Genomic DNA, 15,009 nt, shown 5'->3' on the forward strand with positions numbered 1-15,009 from the left:
TGCACTGGCTCCAGCGGGAGGGGGGAGGAAGGGAGGGACCTGGTACCACCAGGTGTAACACCGCTCGATCCCAAGCCTGGGAGAGCCCTCAACCCCAGGGTTAACTCAACTACACCCACTGAAGTAGGAGAGGAGACCCAAACACTCAACTGCACCTACAAAGTAGGAGAGGAGATTCAAACAGGCTCAACTACACTACTATTACTACTACTACTTAACATTTCTAGAGCGCTGCTAGGGTTACGCAGCGTTGTACAGTTTAACAAAGAAGGACAGTCCCTGCTAAAACACCTAAAAATAACAGAGGAGCGAAACAGAGCTGCTGAGCTGTGACCATTCACCTGCTAGGTAAGAGAGAATACCGAGGATCATGTGACTGCATGTGACCATATATAGGGAGTGTCACGGTTGTGCCCAGGTCCCTGGCTCGCAGTCACCTCGGTCCCCGGGGTTTAGACCTGGGGAATGCTGTGAAGTGATGGTTTACCGTTTCCCATGTTCCGGAAGATATGCTGGTCCGGTCCGGATCTTCCAGCTCTCCAGATTGTTTTGGGAGTTTTTTGGAACAAAGCAGCACCCATACCTGGTGAACTCCCTTGTGACCTGCCTTTATTAACCACCTGGTAAGGTTCCTAGTTGCCTTGCAACAGTGTTCTTCAGAGGCGTTCCTTTGCTGTGAGTTGTTGCAGTGCCTTTGTGCTTTTCGTTTTGGTGACTTTTACTCTGCTTGTTTTTTGGTCTATTTCTTCTGCCTGCCGCCTGCCCAGACCCGGATTGTTTATTGGACTATTCTTCTGCCTGCCACCTGCCCAGACCCGGATTGTTATTGGACTATTCTTCTGCCTACAGCCTGCCCTGACCCGGCTTGTTTCTGGATTGTTCGTTTGCCTGCGGTTTTCCTGGAACCCAGCGTGTTTCTAGTGTTACCTGTTATTTGTCAGCCTGCTGCTGTGTCCTGCAGTCCTGCCTCCCTGTCCTGTCCGGTAAGTCCTGCCGGCCACCTGAAGCCAGAAGCTCAACTTCTGATGAAAAGCGGCCAGGTGCAGGTGAAGCCTTGCTCCGGTCCACTGTGTTCCAGTTCCGGTCTGCCTTGTCTTGTGTTGGGGTGATTCTCCTGCCGCTGTCGCTCCTCGGCAGTGGCCCAAGGGCTCACAAACCTAGGTTCCTGCTGTGTATACGTGACAGGGAGCTGAAAGCTTGATCTCTATCTAACCTGCTAGTGGAGGGACATAACCCATCTGTTTCTGGATTGGTCTATAGGATGCTATGGAAAGACATAGATTATGATATGAATATGGCCTGAGGGCACCAGTGAGTCTCATCTGCAAGGCACCAGAGTAGCTTAAAAACACATCACTGTTTCCTGCAGTTACTGCATATGTTGAGCTAACTTTAAAAAGCACACTCAACTGGTCTATGGCAGACTGCAATTTTATAGTTTGGGTTTTGTTGTTGTTTTTTTTAAGAACAACAAAACTATCAGAACAGCCACTACTACCAGTCATGAAATAAAAGGAACATTTTCTCTTACTTGCAACAGAGCTCATGACCACCAATGTCATCTCTGGAAAATTCATTAAACCAAAGAGACTTATTGAATACTAGTAAAAAAGGCCCGTTTCGTATAGAAATGAAACGGGCGCTAGCAAAGTTTTCCTCGGAGTGTGTATGTTTGAGAGAGTGAGTGTGTGACAGAGAGTGAATGTGCGCGTGTGTGTGTGACAGAGGGAGAGTGAGACTGGGTGCGAGTGTGTGTGTGAGAATGAGAGTATGTGCCAGGGTCTCCCCCCCCCCCCCCCCCCCCGGTCTGTGTTGCAGTTGCAGGGGGGATTCCCCCCTCCCTCCCAGTTCCAGGGGGGTTCCCCCCGTCCCTTTTTCCCAGTTGCAGGGTCCCCCCTCCCAGTTGCAGGGTCTGTCTGTGTCCCCTCTCCTTTTGTCCTCAATTTAAAAACGACAATGTGAAGCAGCAGCTCCTAGGTTTGCTTGTTTGTGAGTGTATAGCAATGACGGCTGCGTGGGGGAGTTGAAACAGAGATTAACCAATGGGCTTCCTTCCTTACCGTACAGTTGCTTGGGTCACTTCCACTCCTGTGTATTAAACGTCCTGAAGCATGTCATAGGTTTGCTTCTTTTGTTTTCAGTGAATGGGATGACGGCTGCGCTGGAGTCGTAGCCAGTGCTGTTTCCTCCCCCCCTCCCCCCACTTCCGAGTCGCCAGTGGTCCTCGACCCCGAGCCCTCACCCGCCTCCTGCACATTGGACACTCGCCGCAGCCATTTGCTCGCCGTGTTGCCGCCCTCCCTCTTCGTCCTGTGCGAGAGTGTGAACCTGGCCTCTCTCCTGCTTTCGGCTACTGATTGGCTCCTTGAAAGTGCTCCGCCCTCAACGTCATTACGTTTGACGCGAGGGCGGGGCCCACATCTGCTGCTACAAAGCTTCGAACAAACGAACTGGCTTCATTGACGTCAGTGGTCAATGGAACGTTGAGAGTGCTTTTTATGTCCAGATGGGGCGTGGCCTAGGGCGCAGATGGGCGTGGCTGAGTGCGGGAATCCGAATAGCCTAGGTCAGGAGCCACAGTTGGAGAGAGGTGAGCTTCAGAACGTCTGAGGGGGATTCAGAATGTCTGAGGGGGATTTTATTTATATAGATAATTACTAGCAATGGTCATGATTTCTCTGAATATTAACTCAGCTCTGTCTCCATTTTCTGAAGCTTGGTTCTTTATTCACTGTTCACATTTTCATACATATCTGTATGTATAGTAGATACATAATAAAGTTTAGCAAAAACAGCATCTTGATATTTTAAGATCACAGCACTTAAGTTATACAAGAAGATTTTTCAAAAACTTCAAGAAATGTCTAAGAAATTTTACAAAACCAGAAGATAACTGTCTTTCAGATCTCCCTCTATCTTCCAATTCAACAAGCTAAAAACGTTTGGTTGGCATTAGAGTATAAGATTAAAGAAAAGAGTAGCCATGTAAATATCCTTCTACGCAGCTTATCAGCACTTTCGCCACAGCAAAATCATAAGAAAAAGAAAACATACTAATGTATTAGAAATATTAGTTTATTTAATATGGAAACTTACCAAACTGAAACTGTGCGTTATCCATAAGGCGAATTGATGCAGGAGCACATCTCTGTAAGAAAGCATTGAGGATATATAAACATTACAAATTCTGATAGGAAATATAATATATATTCATAGCAAATATTTTGACAATTTGCTCCCCAAATCAAGATTTTAAAATGCAAATGTATATTTTGCACAAATTTAAAAAGTATTAATATTTGATGTCTACAGGTCAAACTGTCTCGGGTGCATTTTTTGTAAGGGAGGCAGGAAATCGGAGTACCAAATAAATAAATTAATATTTATTATCCTTTTCCAAAGGAAAAATTCTCAGTAAGCGCTCACTTTATAAGCAGCAAACCTGGCCAAAAATTGTAAAAGGCTTATTATGATCCTGGTTGCACATGAAAAAAACATAGTTCATTAAATTTTTTCAGTTTCACTGTTGTTTTACATTTTACTGGATGAAAGGAGCATTTACAAATCTTGACTCATGTAATATATACCATCATTTCACCAGTTTTGCTCCTTTAAAAAAACACTTTATAAAGATTTCAAGCAACAAAAAATTAGTAGAAGTATATAGTAAAGATCTTTCAGTTTAACAGAGATTTGATTTTCCTAAACTTGAAAACTAAGAACATTGTTTAAAATTTCTTATGTTACCCTTCTTTCCAAATGGTATAAGGCTTGAGAAGGTATGTCTAATAACTTGTGTTTAGTCTCTTAGGGAGTCTTTTATAAAGGTGCACTAGCATTTTTAGCGCACACTAATAGTGTAGACACCCATAATATTCCTAAGGGCATCTACATGGTTAGCGCACCTTTGTAAAAGGGGCTTCATGTATATCCTGAATGGCTTTTTTTTTTTAATTCACATATTTAAAAAATAATAAAAAAGGAATGGGTTGTCATTTGCAATGATGTGGGAAACATCAACAACACATCCCATGTCATTAAATGAAAATGAGCCGAAAACATGACATTTTGTGTCTTTTTGTTTGTTGATAATAGTGCACACTATTTTTGTTTAGTTTTTTTTTTTTTTTAACTTCAACTTACGTGCTCAAAGGTAAAATTATGTATCATACCTGATAATTTTCTTTCCATTAATCATAGCCGATCAATCCATAGACTGGTGGGTTGTGTCCATCTACCAGCAGGTGGAGATAGAGAGCAATCCTTTTGCCTCCCTATATGTGGTCATGTGCTGCCGGAAACTCCTCAGTATGTCGATATCAAAGCTCCATCCGCAGGACTCAGCACTTAGAGAATTACACCCACAAAGGGACACTCTGCCCAGCTCACCACCGCCGAAACGGGGGAGGGGAATCAACCCAGCTCATCCCCACACAAGTGGGGGAGGGGAATCCGTCCAGCTCATCCCCGCGGAGCGGGGGAGGGACACCACACCCGCCGATGCGGGGGGATCTGGCTTATCCTGCAACTGCAATTGCGGGAGGAGCTGACTGACCCTAACACCGCCGAAGCGGGAGGGGTACAAAGCTGCCCTACAGCCGCACGAAGCGGGAGGGAGCGCCGGCAGAACTTAGGTCTCAATCCAGCCCCGTAAAACGGAGGGGAGAGGAATGCAGCAGCTCACTGTAACACAAAATCGTCTCAACTCCTGAAGAATCCAATAGAAAAAACTTGAACACGAAGTCCTCCTGAACAGGAACTGAAGACTAAACTTGAACCTGAAATGCAACCAGAATATAAACAGTACAGATATCTGGGAGGGGCTATGGATTGATCGGCTATGATTAATGGAAAGAAAATTATCAGGTATGTAACATAATTTTACCTTCCATATCATCATGCCGATCAATCCATAGACTGGTGGCGTGTACCGAAGCAGTACTCACCCAGGGCGGGACATAGAAATCCCTGACCGCAACACTGAAGTTCCAAACCGGGCCTCCGCCCGAGCAGCCACAGTCAAGCGGTAATGTCTGGAAAAGGTATGAGCCGATGCCCAAGTTGCCGCCCTACAAATCTCTTCCAAGGAGACTGACCCGGCCTCTGCCATCGAGGCCGCCTGTGCTCTAGTGGAGTGAGCCTTCAGCTGGATAGGCGGCACCTTCCCCGCGGCCACATAAGCCGCTGCAATGGTTTCCTTGACCCATCGTGCCACTGTAGGCTTGGCAGCCTGCAGACCCTTACGAGGACCTGCGAACAGCACAAACAGATGATCCGACTTCCGGACTCATTGGTCACTTCCAAGCATCAGATGACGACTCGTCTCACATCTAGATATTTGAGAGCAGAGTACTCCTCTGGGTAGTCCTCCCTACGAAAGGAGGGTAGACAGAGCTGCTGATTCACACGGAAGCGAGAAACAATCTTGGGCAGGAAGGAAGGCACCGTGCGAATAGACACTCCTGCCTCACTGAACTGCAGAAAGGGCTCCTGACATGATAGCGCCTGGAGCTCGGAAACTCTTCTGGCTGAAGTGATAGCCACCAAAAAGACTGCTTTCAACGTCAGGTCTTTCAGAGGTGCCCTCGACAAGGGTTCACAAGGCGGCTTCTGCAAGGCTCTTAGCACCAGATTGAGATTCCACGCAGGTACCACTGAGTGCAGAGGAGGGCGCAGGTGATTAACTCCCTTGAGAAAGCGTACCACATCTGGCTGCGAGGCCAGGGAAGCACCCTTCAGGTGACCCCTGAAGCAAGCAAGAGCCGCTACCTGGACCTTAAGGGAACTGAGCGACAGGCCTTTTTCCAGACCTTCTTGCAGGAACGCCAATACTGAAGAAATTGGAGCAGTGAAGGGAGAAAGTGAGCCTGCCTCACACCATGATGCAAAGGTACACCAAACCCTGGCGTAAGCAGTAGAAGTAGAGCGCTTCCTCGCTCTCAGCATAGTGGCGATGACCTTGTCTGAGAAGCCCTTCTTCCTCAGACGCTGCCGCTCAATAGCCAGGCCGAAAGACCAAAGGGGGAGGGATCCTCCATTACCACGGGACCCTGATGCAACAGGCCCCGCTCCGCTGGCAGCTGCAGAGGGCCATCCACTGAGAGTCTGATCAAGTCCGCATACCAGGGACATCTGGGCCAATCCGGACTCACCAGGATTATCTGGCCCTGATGCTTTGCCACCCGGCCTAGCACCCTGCCCAACACGGGCCAAGGCAGGAACACAGAGAAGCTCCTGTGTCGGCCACTGTTGGAGAAGAGCATCTACTCCCAGAGATCGAGGGTCCCGTCCTCTGCTGAAAAAGCACGGCACTTGGCAATTGGCGGATGACGCCATCAGATCTAGGCTCGGCTGGCCCCAGCGCTTCGTGATGTCCAAGAAGGCCTGAGCAGTATTCATGACTCCCGCAATGTGGGCCGCCAACAGCTGTTCCAGGTTTGCTTCTGCCCACTGGCATAGCTTCATGGCCTCCTTGGCTAGAGGGGCGCTCATGGTACCTCCCTGGCGATTGACATAGGCCACAGCCGTGGCATCGTCCGACGGACCCATACTGGCTTCAGCGCCAGGACCGGGAGAAACTCCAAAGGCGCCAACCGAATGGCTCTGAGTTCCAAGAGGTTGATAGACCACTTTGCCTCTGCAGGGGACCAGAGCCCCTGCGCTGTCCTTCCCAAGAAGTGGGCTCCCCAGTCCTTCAAAGAGGCGTCCGTCGTGACGACAACCCACTCCGGGGTCATAAGAGGCATTCCTGCGAACAGCTTGTCTGGCCTCAGCCACCAGCTCATCGCCTTGCGCACCGCCGGATCCAAGGGAAGCGCACAGCGTAATCCTCCGAAGCTGGAGTCCATCGCTGCAGCAGAGAGAGCTGTATAGGTCTCATATGGGCCCTGGCCCAGGGCACTACTTCCATCGTGGCCGTCATAGAGCCCAACAGCTGCACATAGTCCCAAGCCCGAAGAGGAGAGGCTGCTAGGAACTAGTCCACCTGAGCCTGAAGCTTGACAACCCGATTGTCTGGCAGGAACACTCTGCCCACTTGGGAGACGAATCGAACTCCCAGATACTCCAGGGACTGAGTCGGGTGCAGCTGGCTTTTCTCCCAGTTGATGATCCACCCTAGGGAGCTCAAAAGAGCAATCACCCGGTCTGAAGCTCTGCCGCACTCTGCAAAAGAGGGGGCTCGGATCAACCAGTCGTCCAGATAAGGATGGACTTGTACTCCTTTCTTGCGAAGGAAGGCTGTGATGACCACCATTACTTTGGAAAAGGTCCGCGGAGCAGTAGCCAACCCGAACGGGAGGGCTCTGAACTGGAAGTGTCGGCTCAGAACTGCAAAACGTAGAAAGCGTTGATGAGGAGGCCAGATGGGAATATGCAAGTAAGCTTCCTTGATGTCCAAGGATGCCAGGAACTCCCCTGCCTGCACTGCCGCTATAACAGAGCGGAGAGTCTCCATCCGGAAGTGCTGAACTTACAAGGCCCGATTGACCCATTTGAGGTCGAGGATAGGCCGGACAGAACCTCCTTTCTTTGGTACCTCAAAGTAAATGGAGTAATGTCCCTTGCCAAGCTGATCTTCTGGCACCGGAACGACCGCACCCAGGCGGATCAGATTGTCCAAAGTCTGCTGCACTGCCACAGCTTTGACCGGAGACTTGCAGGGAGAGTGCACAAACCCGTCTCTTAAGGGTCGGCAGAACTCTAGCTTGTAGCCGTCTCTGATGACTTCCAGCACCCAAGCGACTGAAGTTACCCTCGTCCACTCGCTCAGAAACGAGGATAGGCGTCCTCCAATCTGCTCTGGGCCATGGACCAGGGCCCCGTCATTGGGTACGAGACCCTGGGGGAGGACCGGAGGAGGCACCACCGGGACGGCGGTCTCTGTGAAAGGAATGCTGCTTGGGGGAGAAGTTCCTTATGAAGGAAAAGGGGGCAGAGGAGCCCGACTTGCCCGGGCGATACCGACGGGCTTCCTGAAACCGTCCTTTGGAGGAACCAGGGCAGGCACCTGACCTCCGGTAATCTCTTGCCCTTAGACGTGCCGAGATCGGTCAAAATCTTGTCCAGCTCGACCCAAAGAGCAGCTTGCCTTTAAAAGGCAACTTAGCCAGGCGAGACTTAGAGGCGTGGTCACCAGACCAATGCTTTAGCCAAAGCCACCGCCGTGCAGAGACTGTCTGAGCCATACCTTTAGCCGAGGCTCTCAAGACATCATACAGCAAGTCTGCCAAGTAGGCCAAGCCCGATTCCAGGGCTGGCCAATCAGCCCTCAAGGAAGGATCCGAGGGGGAAGCCCGCTGCACTAGCGTCAGGCATGCCCTGGCCACATAGGAGCCGCAAATTGAGGCCTGCAAACTTAAAGCAGCCGCCTCGAAGGACAACTTTAAAGCCGCCTCCAATCTCCTGTCTTGGGCGTCCTTTAGGGCCGTGCCACCTTCCACCGGCAACGCCGTTTTCTTAGTCACCGCAGTGATTAAAGAATCCACGGTAGGCCCAAGAAAGGCCTCCCGTTCACCTTCAGGCAGAGGATAGAGGCGGGACAAAGCCCTAGCCACTTTAAGGCTCGCTTCTGGGAAATCCCAATGAGCCAAAATCAAGGTGTGCATGGCTTCATGCACATGGAAGGTTCTAGGCGGGCGCTTCGTCCCCAGCATAATGGCAGAGCCAACAGAGGCTGAGGAAGAGACGTCCTCCGGAGAGGAAATCTTCAAAATGCTCATGGCCTGCACTAACAGGTTGGGCAAATCCTCTGAGCGAAAGATCCGTGCTGCAGAGGGGTTATCTGCTCTATTCGAGCGGAAATCCGTCTCCTCCAAGGAATCCCCAAAGGACCGCTGGGAGAACTCAGATACGCTGCCCTCATCTACATCAGAGGAGACAGAGTCCTCTAGGGCCTGGAAGTCCACCCGAGGGCGTTAGCTTCGGAGGCCTCAACCCCTTGATCAGAGGGGGGAGCCAGGGCAGCGTTTAGCATAAGAAAAGCCTGATGCAGCAGGAAAATGAACTCAGGGGAGAACCCCCTAAACTGTGCACTTCTGCCGCCTGGGCCACGGCCCTAGACGCACCCTCAACCGGGGGGGGGGGGGGGGGGGGGGGGAACATGCTGCGCATCCAAAATGGCGTCCGGCGCTTAACTCCAAGAAGGAGCTGCGCGGAAAGAACAGCGCTTAACTTTCGCCGCTTTCTTGCCGTCGCCCGAATCAAGGGCGACCATAACATTAACGTCTCCCACCTCGAGGGCAACCCAAGAAGAAGCCGTCCAAGCAGAGTGGCCGGCCAAAATGGGGGGTGCGAGCAGCGGGGGATGGGCGCTTATGGCGGGAAAAAACCGCCGCACTGGAGGAAGAACCGGAACACTGACCGGAGTCCAAACTGATGCCCAAACAAAGGCGAATCAGGCTTTGAAACCCCCGCATCCCCGCTAGACGCACACACGCGGTCTGGGGGCGAATCTTCGCACCCTCACCCTCCGACGCCATAAGCTACGTGGAGACCGAACGGGGAACCCCCTGCCCGCTATAAAAGGTAAAATTACCTGCTTCTCGCTCCGAGCTGTAACAAACTGGTGTCCCAGTGAGCAGCTGCAATAAACGCTGATATAAACGTTGAAATAAACGCCCTTAAAGGACGTTCAAATTTTTTTTTTTTTAACGGAGCCAGCGGGAGGGAGGAGAAAAGGAGGGACCTGGCACCACCAGGTTTGCACTTGCTCAAGAAGAGCCCTCAACCCCAGGTACTCAACAAAACCTAAGAATTAGGCTTGGAGACCTAGCCAGAGCTGCTGCTGTGTGTGACCACCACCTGCTGAGATAGAGAACATACTGAGGAGTTTCCGGCAGCACATGACCACATATAGGGAGGCAAAAGGATTGCTCTCTATCTCCACCTGCTGGTAGATGGACAGAACCCACCAGTCTATGGATTGATCGGCATGATGGTATGGAAACACAGTTCACAACTTCTCTTCCTTCTTCAAAATATATCAAAGAGGAAATAATGCAATTGACCAACTGTTTACAGAATAAACCATCCATAAATTATGTGCATCTGTCCCCCAGTGTTGTTAAATGTTTGGTCTTTTTTTATTGCCCTCCCCATCCTTCATACCCCAAACCCGTCCCCTCTGTATATCCCCACCAAGTCTAAAGTCCTCAAATTCCTGGCTCCATGTTGTTTCATCTCCGGAGCAAAGAAAAAGAACCCCCCCCATGCCCCCCCAATACTCAGTATACCATTTATAATTATATTCCTGTTTTGTTCAATAAATGGTTTCCACGATTAATAAAACACTTTAACCTGTCTCCATGAGCCAAACATTATAGTTTAATACCTAACTTTGAGGAGTAGCCTAGTGGTTAGTGCAGTGGACTTTGATCCTGGGGAACTGAGTTTGATTCCCACTGCAGCTCCTTGTGACTCTGGGCAAGTCACTTAAACCTCCATTGCTCCTGGTACAAAATAAGTACCTGAATATATGTAAACCGCTTTGAATGTAGTTGCAAAAACCTCAGAAAGGTGGTATATCAAGTCCCAACCCCCCCCCCCCCCCCCCCCCCCCTTTGCAGGCATGCTTTCTCGATAGGAGCCCACACTTTCTGGAACAGTTTCCCACTGGTGTGGTAATTTCCTTGCCTTACTTACCTCTCTTAACTTCAATATCTGGAATAACATTTTTCCACTGACTAAATATGAGTTGTTCTCACTTTCTCCAATTTACCAAATACACTTCTTTCCCACTAAGCATGTCTTGAACAGCAAAAGTTTTCTTCCCTTACGCAGGATGGCCACCTAGTTCAATTTATCACACAACTGAACTTCAGGATTCACTGCCATTGATATGTCCAACAAATTGTTTAAATTTTAAATGATCATCTGCCAATACCCTCAGGATCTGTGCACAGGTCCAAAGCATACCACCTAGAGAAACATGATATTGTGTATATCTGGGACATTCTCCCTGAATACTCAAACATGCCTGAAAAGCTCGTTTTGGGGCAATATAAAGACAGCAGAACTTTATATTGTTGCTCCCTTATGACTGCACTATTGGGGAAAAAAAAAAAAGAGTGAACCCTCTTTAGGAAGAGTGTGCCCTGTAAATGCACCCCCTTCACATTTGCTTCGGAATAAAAAAAATACCCTTGTAAAAAAATGAACAAAAAATCATTCTTATAAACGACAAGGGAAACAATATAACACAAAAATTTTCCAACTCCAATAGTTCTGCATGGACTTTCTTGTTTTAGTGGCATCACTAGAAATCAAAAGTCCTTATCTAACAAATGCTCATTACCTAGAACGGCTCATTACCATGTGGAAGGATTTGGGTTTGACAACCAGCTCATGTCTACCATTCCTTGGAAGATTCTACGGTGACAATGTACATAGTCCCACAGAGCACAGTTATGGTCATTAGGAAGCATGATTTAATGTTCATGATTGTAAGGTCCTAAAAAAGAGCCAAAATGCAAGTCTTTGCTTAAGAACTGTCACTGTGATGACTGAAATAAAGAGAGTTGTGAGGGGATATAAAAATATAGGGAAAAAGTTCTCAGGTAACCCAGGGAATGAAGGCTCTTGGCACCAGATCTCTGCCCTTGTTCCAAAGGAGCAGGACAAAACTACCAGCTCAAAAAAGTGTATTTTTAAAGTGCTTTAAATTTTCCAGCTTCTGTAGTGAATTATGTTATGACCAACATCTGAATAAATAAAACAAAAACTATGGGCCCTGTTTACTAAGCCACACTGTAGGCACGCTAAAATTTAGCTTGTGCTAATGACAGAGACACCCATTATATTCCTATGGGTATTAAGTCAAGCTGTGTTGAAACTGTAGCGTATGTTGTGTCAATCAGTGAAACAAACTCCCACTTCAATGAATTTTGAACTATGTCTTTCAGACAGCAGAACGTGAAAAAGTACAAGGGTGTGAAAACTTACAAAAACACTGTATTTTGCAAAATTTCATTAATCCAATTTGTAAGTTTTACAGAAATCAAACTGTCACTTGACTGTTTTATTTCATAATTCACTTTATCCTGATCATTTTGGAAATTATTAATTTAAAACATATATATTGGGGTATAAATACCATAAATAAATAAATATTCTGCTTTACCCATAGAGTTCTAAGGTGATAACCAAAAAATTTAATATTAACATATAAAAGAATTAAGTACACTTCATTCCTAGTTGATATAAACAATATTTATAAAAACATAATTAAATCTCCATATCTACTGGTTGTGCCTGTAGAATTAGAATACTACAATACCTAGAATAAACCTGGTTTTAGACCTTTTGCTTTGCAAGTACTGTACAATATGGCAATGGAAGAATACAATTAAGTAGCTTTTCTGAACCTGAAACAAACAAAAATGTCATAACCTAAGCTGAAGTAACCATTCGATACTGTAATACACACTTACCTGTAGCAAGTGTTCCCATCGGATAATAGAATAGGAATCCTCACACGTGGGCTGACATGATCTTACGGAGCCTGAAGGGGAACTTTTCTCCAGCATCCCTTCCAGATCTTTTAAGACTATCTAACCATGCATTGACCCCTATTCTGGCCTGCCACTGCCACACGGAACCCCCTCAGTCCACTGAAAGCTTCACAGAATATGACTCCTTCAAGAGGACAGAGAGTTATGAGGATTCCTGTCTTGCTGTCCTTGAAAAACACATAAGCATCTGTGTTTTCTCCAAAGACTAGCAGAATAGCTGAATCCTCACAAATAGGACTGCCTAGCTATAGGCTGCTTTCAACAGGGGAATAAAAATGATAAACAGAAAGAAACCAGAGGTGCTACAATGAGCAAACATGAAAGCTATTTTTGACAGCAACTAGCCTTAAATTATAAACTTTATAATTGTTTCCCTCTCTTTCTGTTCAAAAGGCAGCTGGAAACTGAAAGTAATGGGAATAGGGGGGATGAAGTTAGATCCTACGCTCCATAACAGATTCTAGAGGACTGGCTGGGCAAACCTACCAATGCTTAAGGAGTCCTAGTCTGGATAATAATGCGACGTAAATGTGTGGATCAAAGTCCATTTTGCAGCACTGCAAATCTCTTCTACAGAGGCTGACTTCAAGTGTGCTATCAATGTCACCACAGCTCTGACATTATGAGCCATGACACTATGATGGGCATAATCGAAAGGGACACCCAAGTTTTGCTGAGGACGTCCTCACAAAATGTCCCCGTGGAGGGGCGGGGAAACCCATATTATCGAAACAAGATGGACGTCAATCTTCCGCTTCAATAATATGGTCAGGGACGCCCAAATCTTGAAATTTAGGTCGTCCTTAGAGATGTCCCTAAACTTGGTCGTTTCTGATTTTTGGCGATAATGAAAACCAAGGACGCCCATCTCAGAAACAACCAAATGCAAGCCCTTTGGTCGTGGGAGGAACCAGCATTCCTAGTGCACTGGTCCTCCTCACATGCCAAAACACCAACCGGGCACCCTAGGGGGCACTGCCGTGGACTTCAGAAATTGTTCCCAGGTGCATAGCTCCCTTATCTTGTGTGCTGAGCCCCCCAAAACCCACTACCCACAACTGTACACTACTACCATAGCTCTTACGGGTGAAGGGGGGGGGCACCTAGATGTGGATACAGTGGGTTGCACTGCACCCACTAAAACTGCTCCAGGGACCTGCATACTGCTGTGATGGACCTGAGTATGACATTTGAGGCTGGCACAAAATATTTTTAAAGATGTTTTTTTGAAAGTGGGAGGGGATTAGTGACCACTGGGGGAGTAAGGGGAGGTCATCCCCGATTCTCATCTGGTCAGTTCGGGCACCTCTTTGTGCCTTGCTCGTAAGAAAAACAGGACCAGGTAAAGTCATCCAAGTGCTCATCAGGGACGCCCTTTTTTTTTTCCATTATGGGTCAAGGACGTCCATGTGTTAGGCACGCCCAAGTCCCGCCTTCGCTACGCCTCCGACATGCCCCCGTGAACTTTGGTCGTCCCTGCGACAGAAAGCAGTTGGGGGACACCCAAAACCAACTTTCGATTATACCGATTTGGCCGACCCTGTGAGAAGGACGCCCATCTTCCGATTTGTGTCGAAAGATGGGCGTCCTTCTCTTTCGAAAATGAGCCTGTATAGAGTCAGACCTGCCTGGGCACAAATGAATAACAGTAGTCTGCTAGCCAAAAGCAGCCCCCATCTTGTAGGGTCAAAAGCAACAAAAAGCTGGGTGGCCTTTCTACAGACTTTAGACTGCTCCAGATTTAAGGCCAAGGTTCTTTTGCAGTCCAAAGTGTGCAGTGCATTTTCACCTTTATGGGCATGAAGCTTTAGAGAGACACAGAGAGAGGGGGGGGGGGGGGGGGAAAGGTCGGTAGGCCTACTGACTAGTTAAGATACAATTCAAACACTATTTTGGGAAGGTATTTTGAATGGGTGCACAAAATCACTCTTTTTGAAAAACTCAGTGCAACGTGAATCACTGAGCTAAAGTAACCAGCACGAACAAGACCTTCCATGTCAGGTACTTCAGACTGCAGGTGACAAGTAGCTCAAATGGTGATTTCATAAGCTGGGTAAGACAGATGGCAAGGCTTCAATAGACAAAAGTCATGCATCAAGTAAACAACTAAAAGCTGTATAGAGCTTATTCCTAATGATAAATTCCAATTGCACCATGGTAAACCCTAACAGTGATGATCTTGAGACCAGATTGAGAAACGCAGAAGGTATTCAAGCAACTTTTGTGGGGGAGAACAAAAGGGATCTAGAATCCTACCATCACACCAGAGGGCAAATCTACTTACCCCAATACCTAAGGATTCAAAGAAAAAAACAAGTGACAACCAACTACCGCCCAGTAGCATTTATCCCTCTGGTAACCAAACTAATGGAAAGTATGATAACCAAGCAGCTTATCAACTATTTAAACAAATTCTCAATTCTTCACGAATCTCAATCAGGATTTTCACGAATCTCAATCAGGATTTTGTTTCAACCACAGCACCGAAACAGTACTAATC

At 47.6% G+C, this 15,009-nt stretch overlaps 1 protein-coding gene across 1 annotated transcript in view; it reads right to left on the reverse strand.

Annotated features, from left to right (window-relative positions):
• The window catches only part of AGPS (alkylglycerone phosphate synthase), a 531,881-nt gene that overhangs the window by 224,886 nt on the left and 291,986 nt on the right, over nt 1-15,009 (reverse strand). The window contains exon 12 of the mRNA XM_030208991.1: nt 3,097-3,148. Coding sequence (XP_030064851.1) covers nt 3,097-3,148 — 52 coding nt within the window. The remainder of the gene's footprint in view (nt 1-3,096; nt 3,149-15,009) is intronic.

The sequence above is a fragment of the Microcaecilia unicolor genome, chromosome 7 (genome assembly GCF_901765095.1).
Source record: "Microcaecilia unicolor chromosome 7, aMicUni1.1, whole genome shotgun sequence".
Lineage (NCBI taxonomy): Eukaryota > Metazoa > Chordata > Amphibia > Gymnophiona > Siphonopidae > Microcaecilia > Microcaecilia unicolor.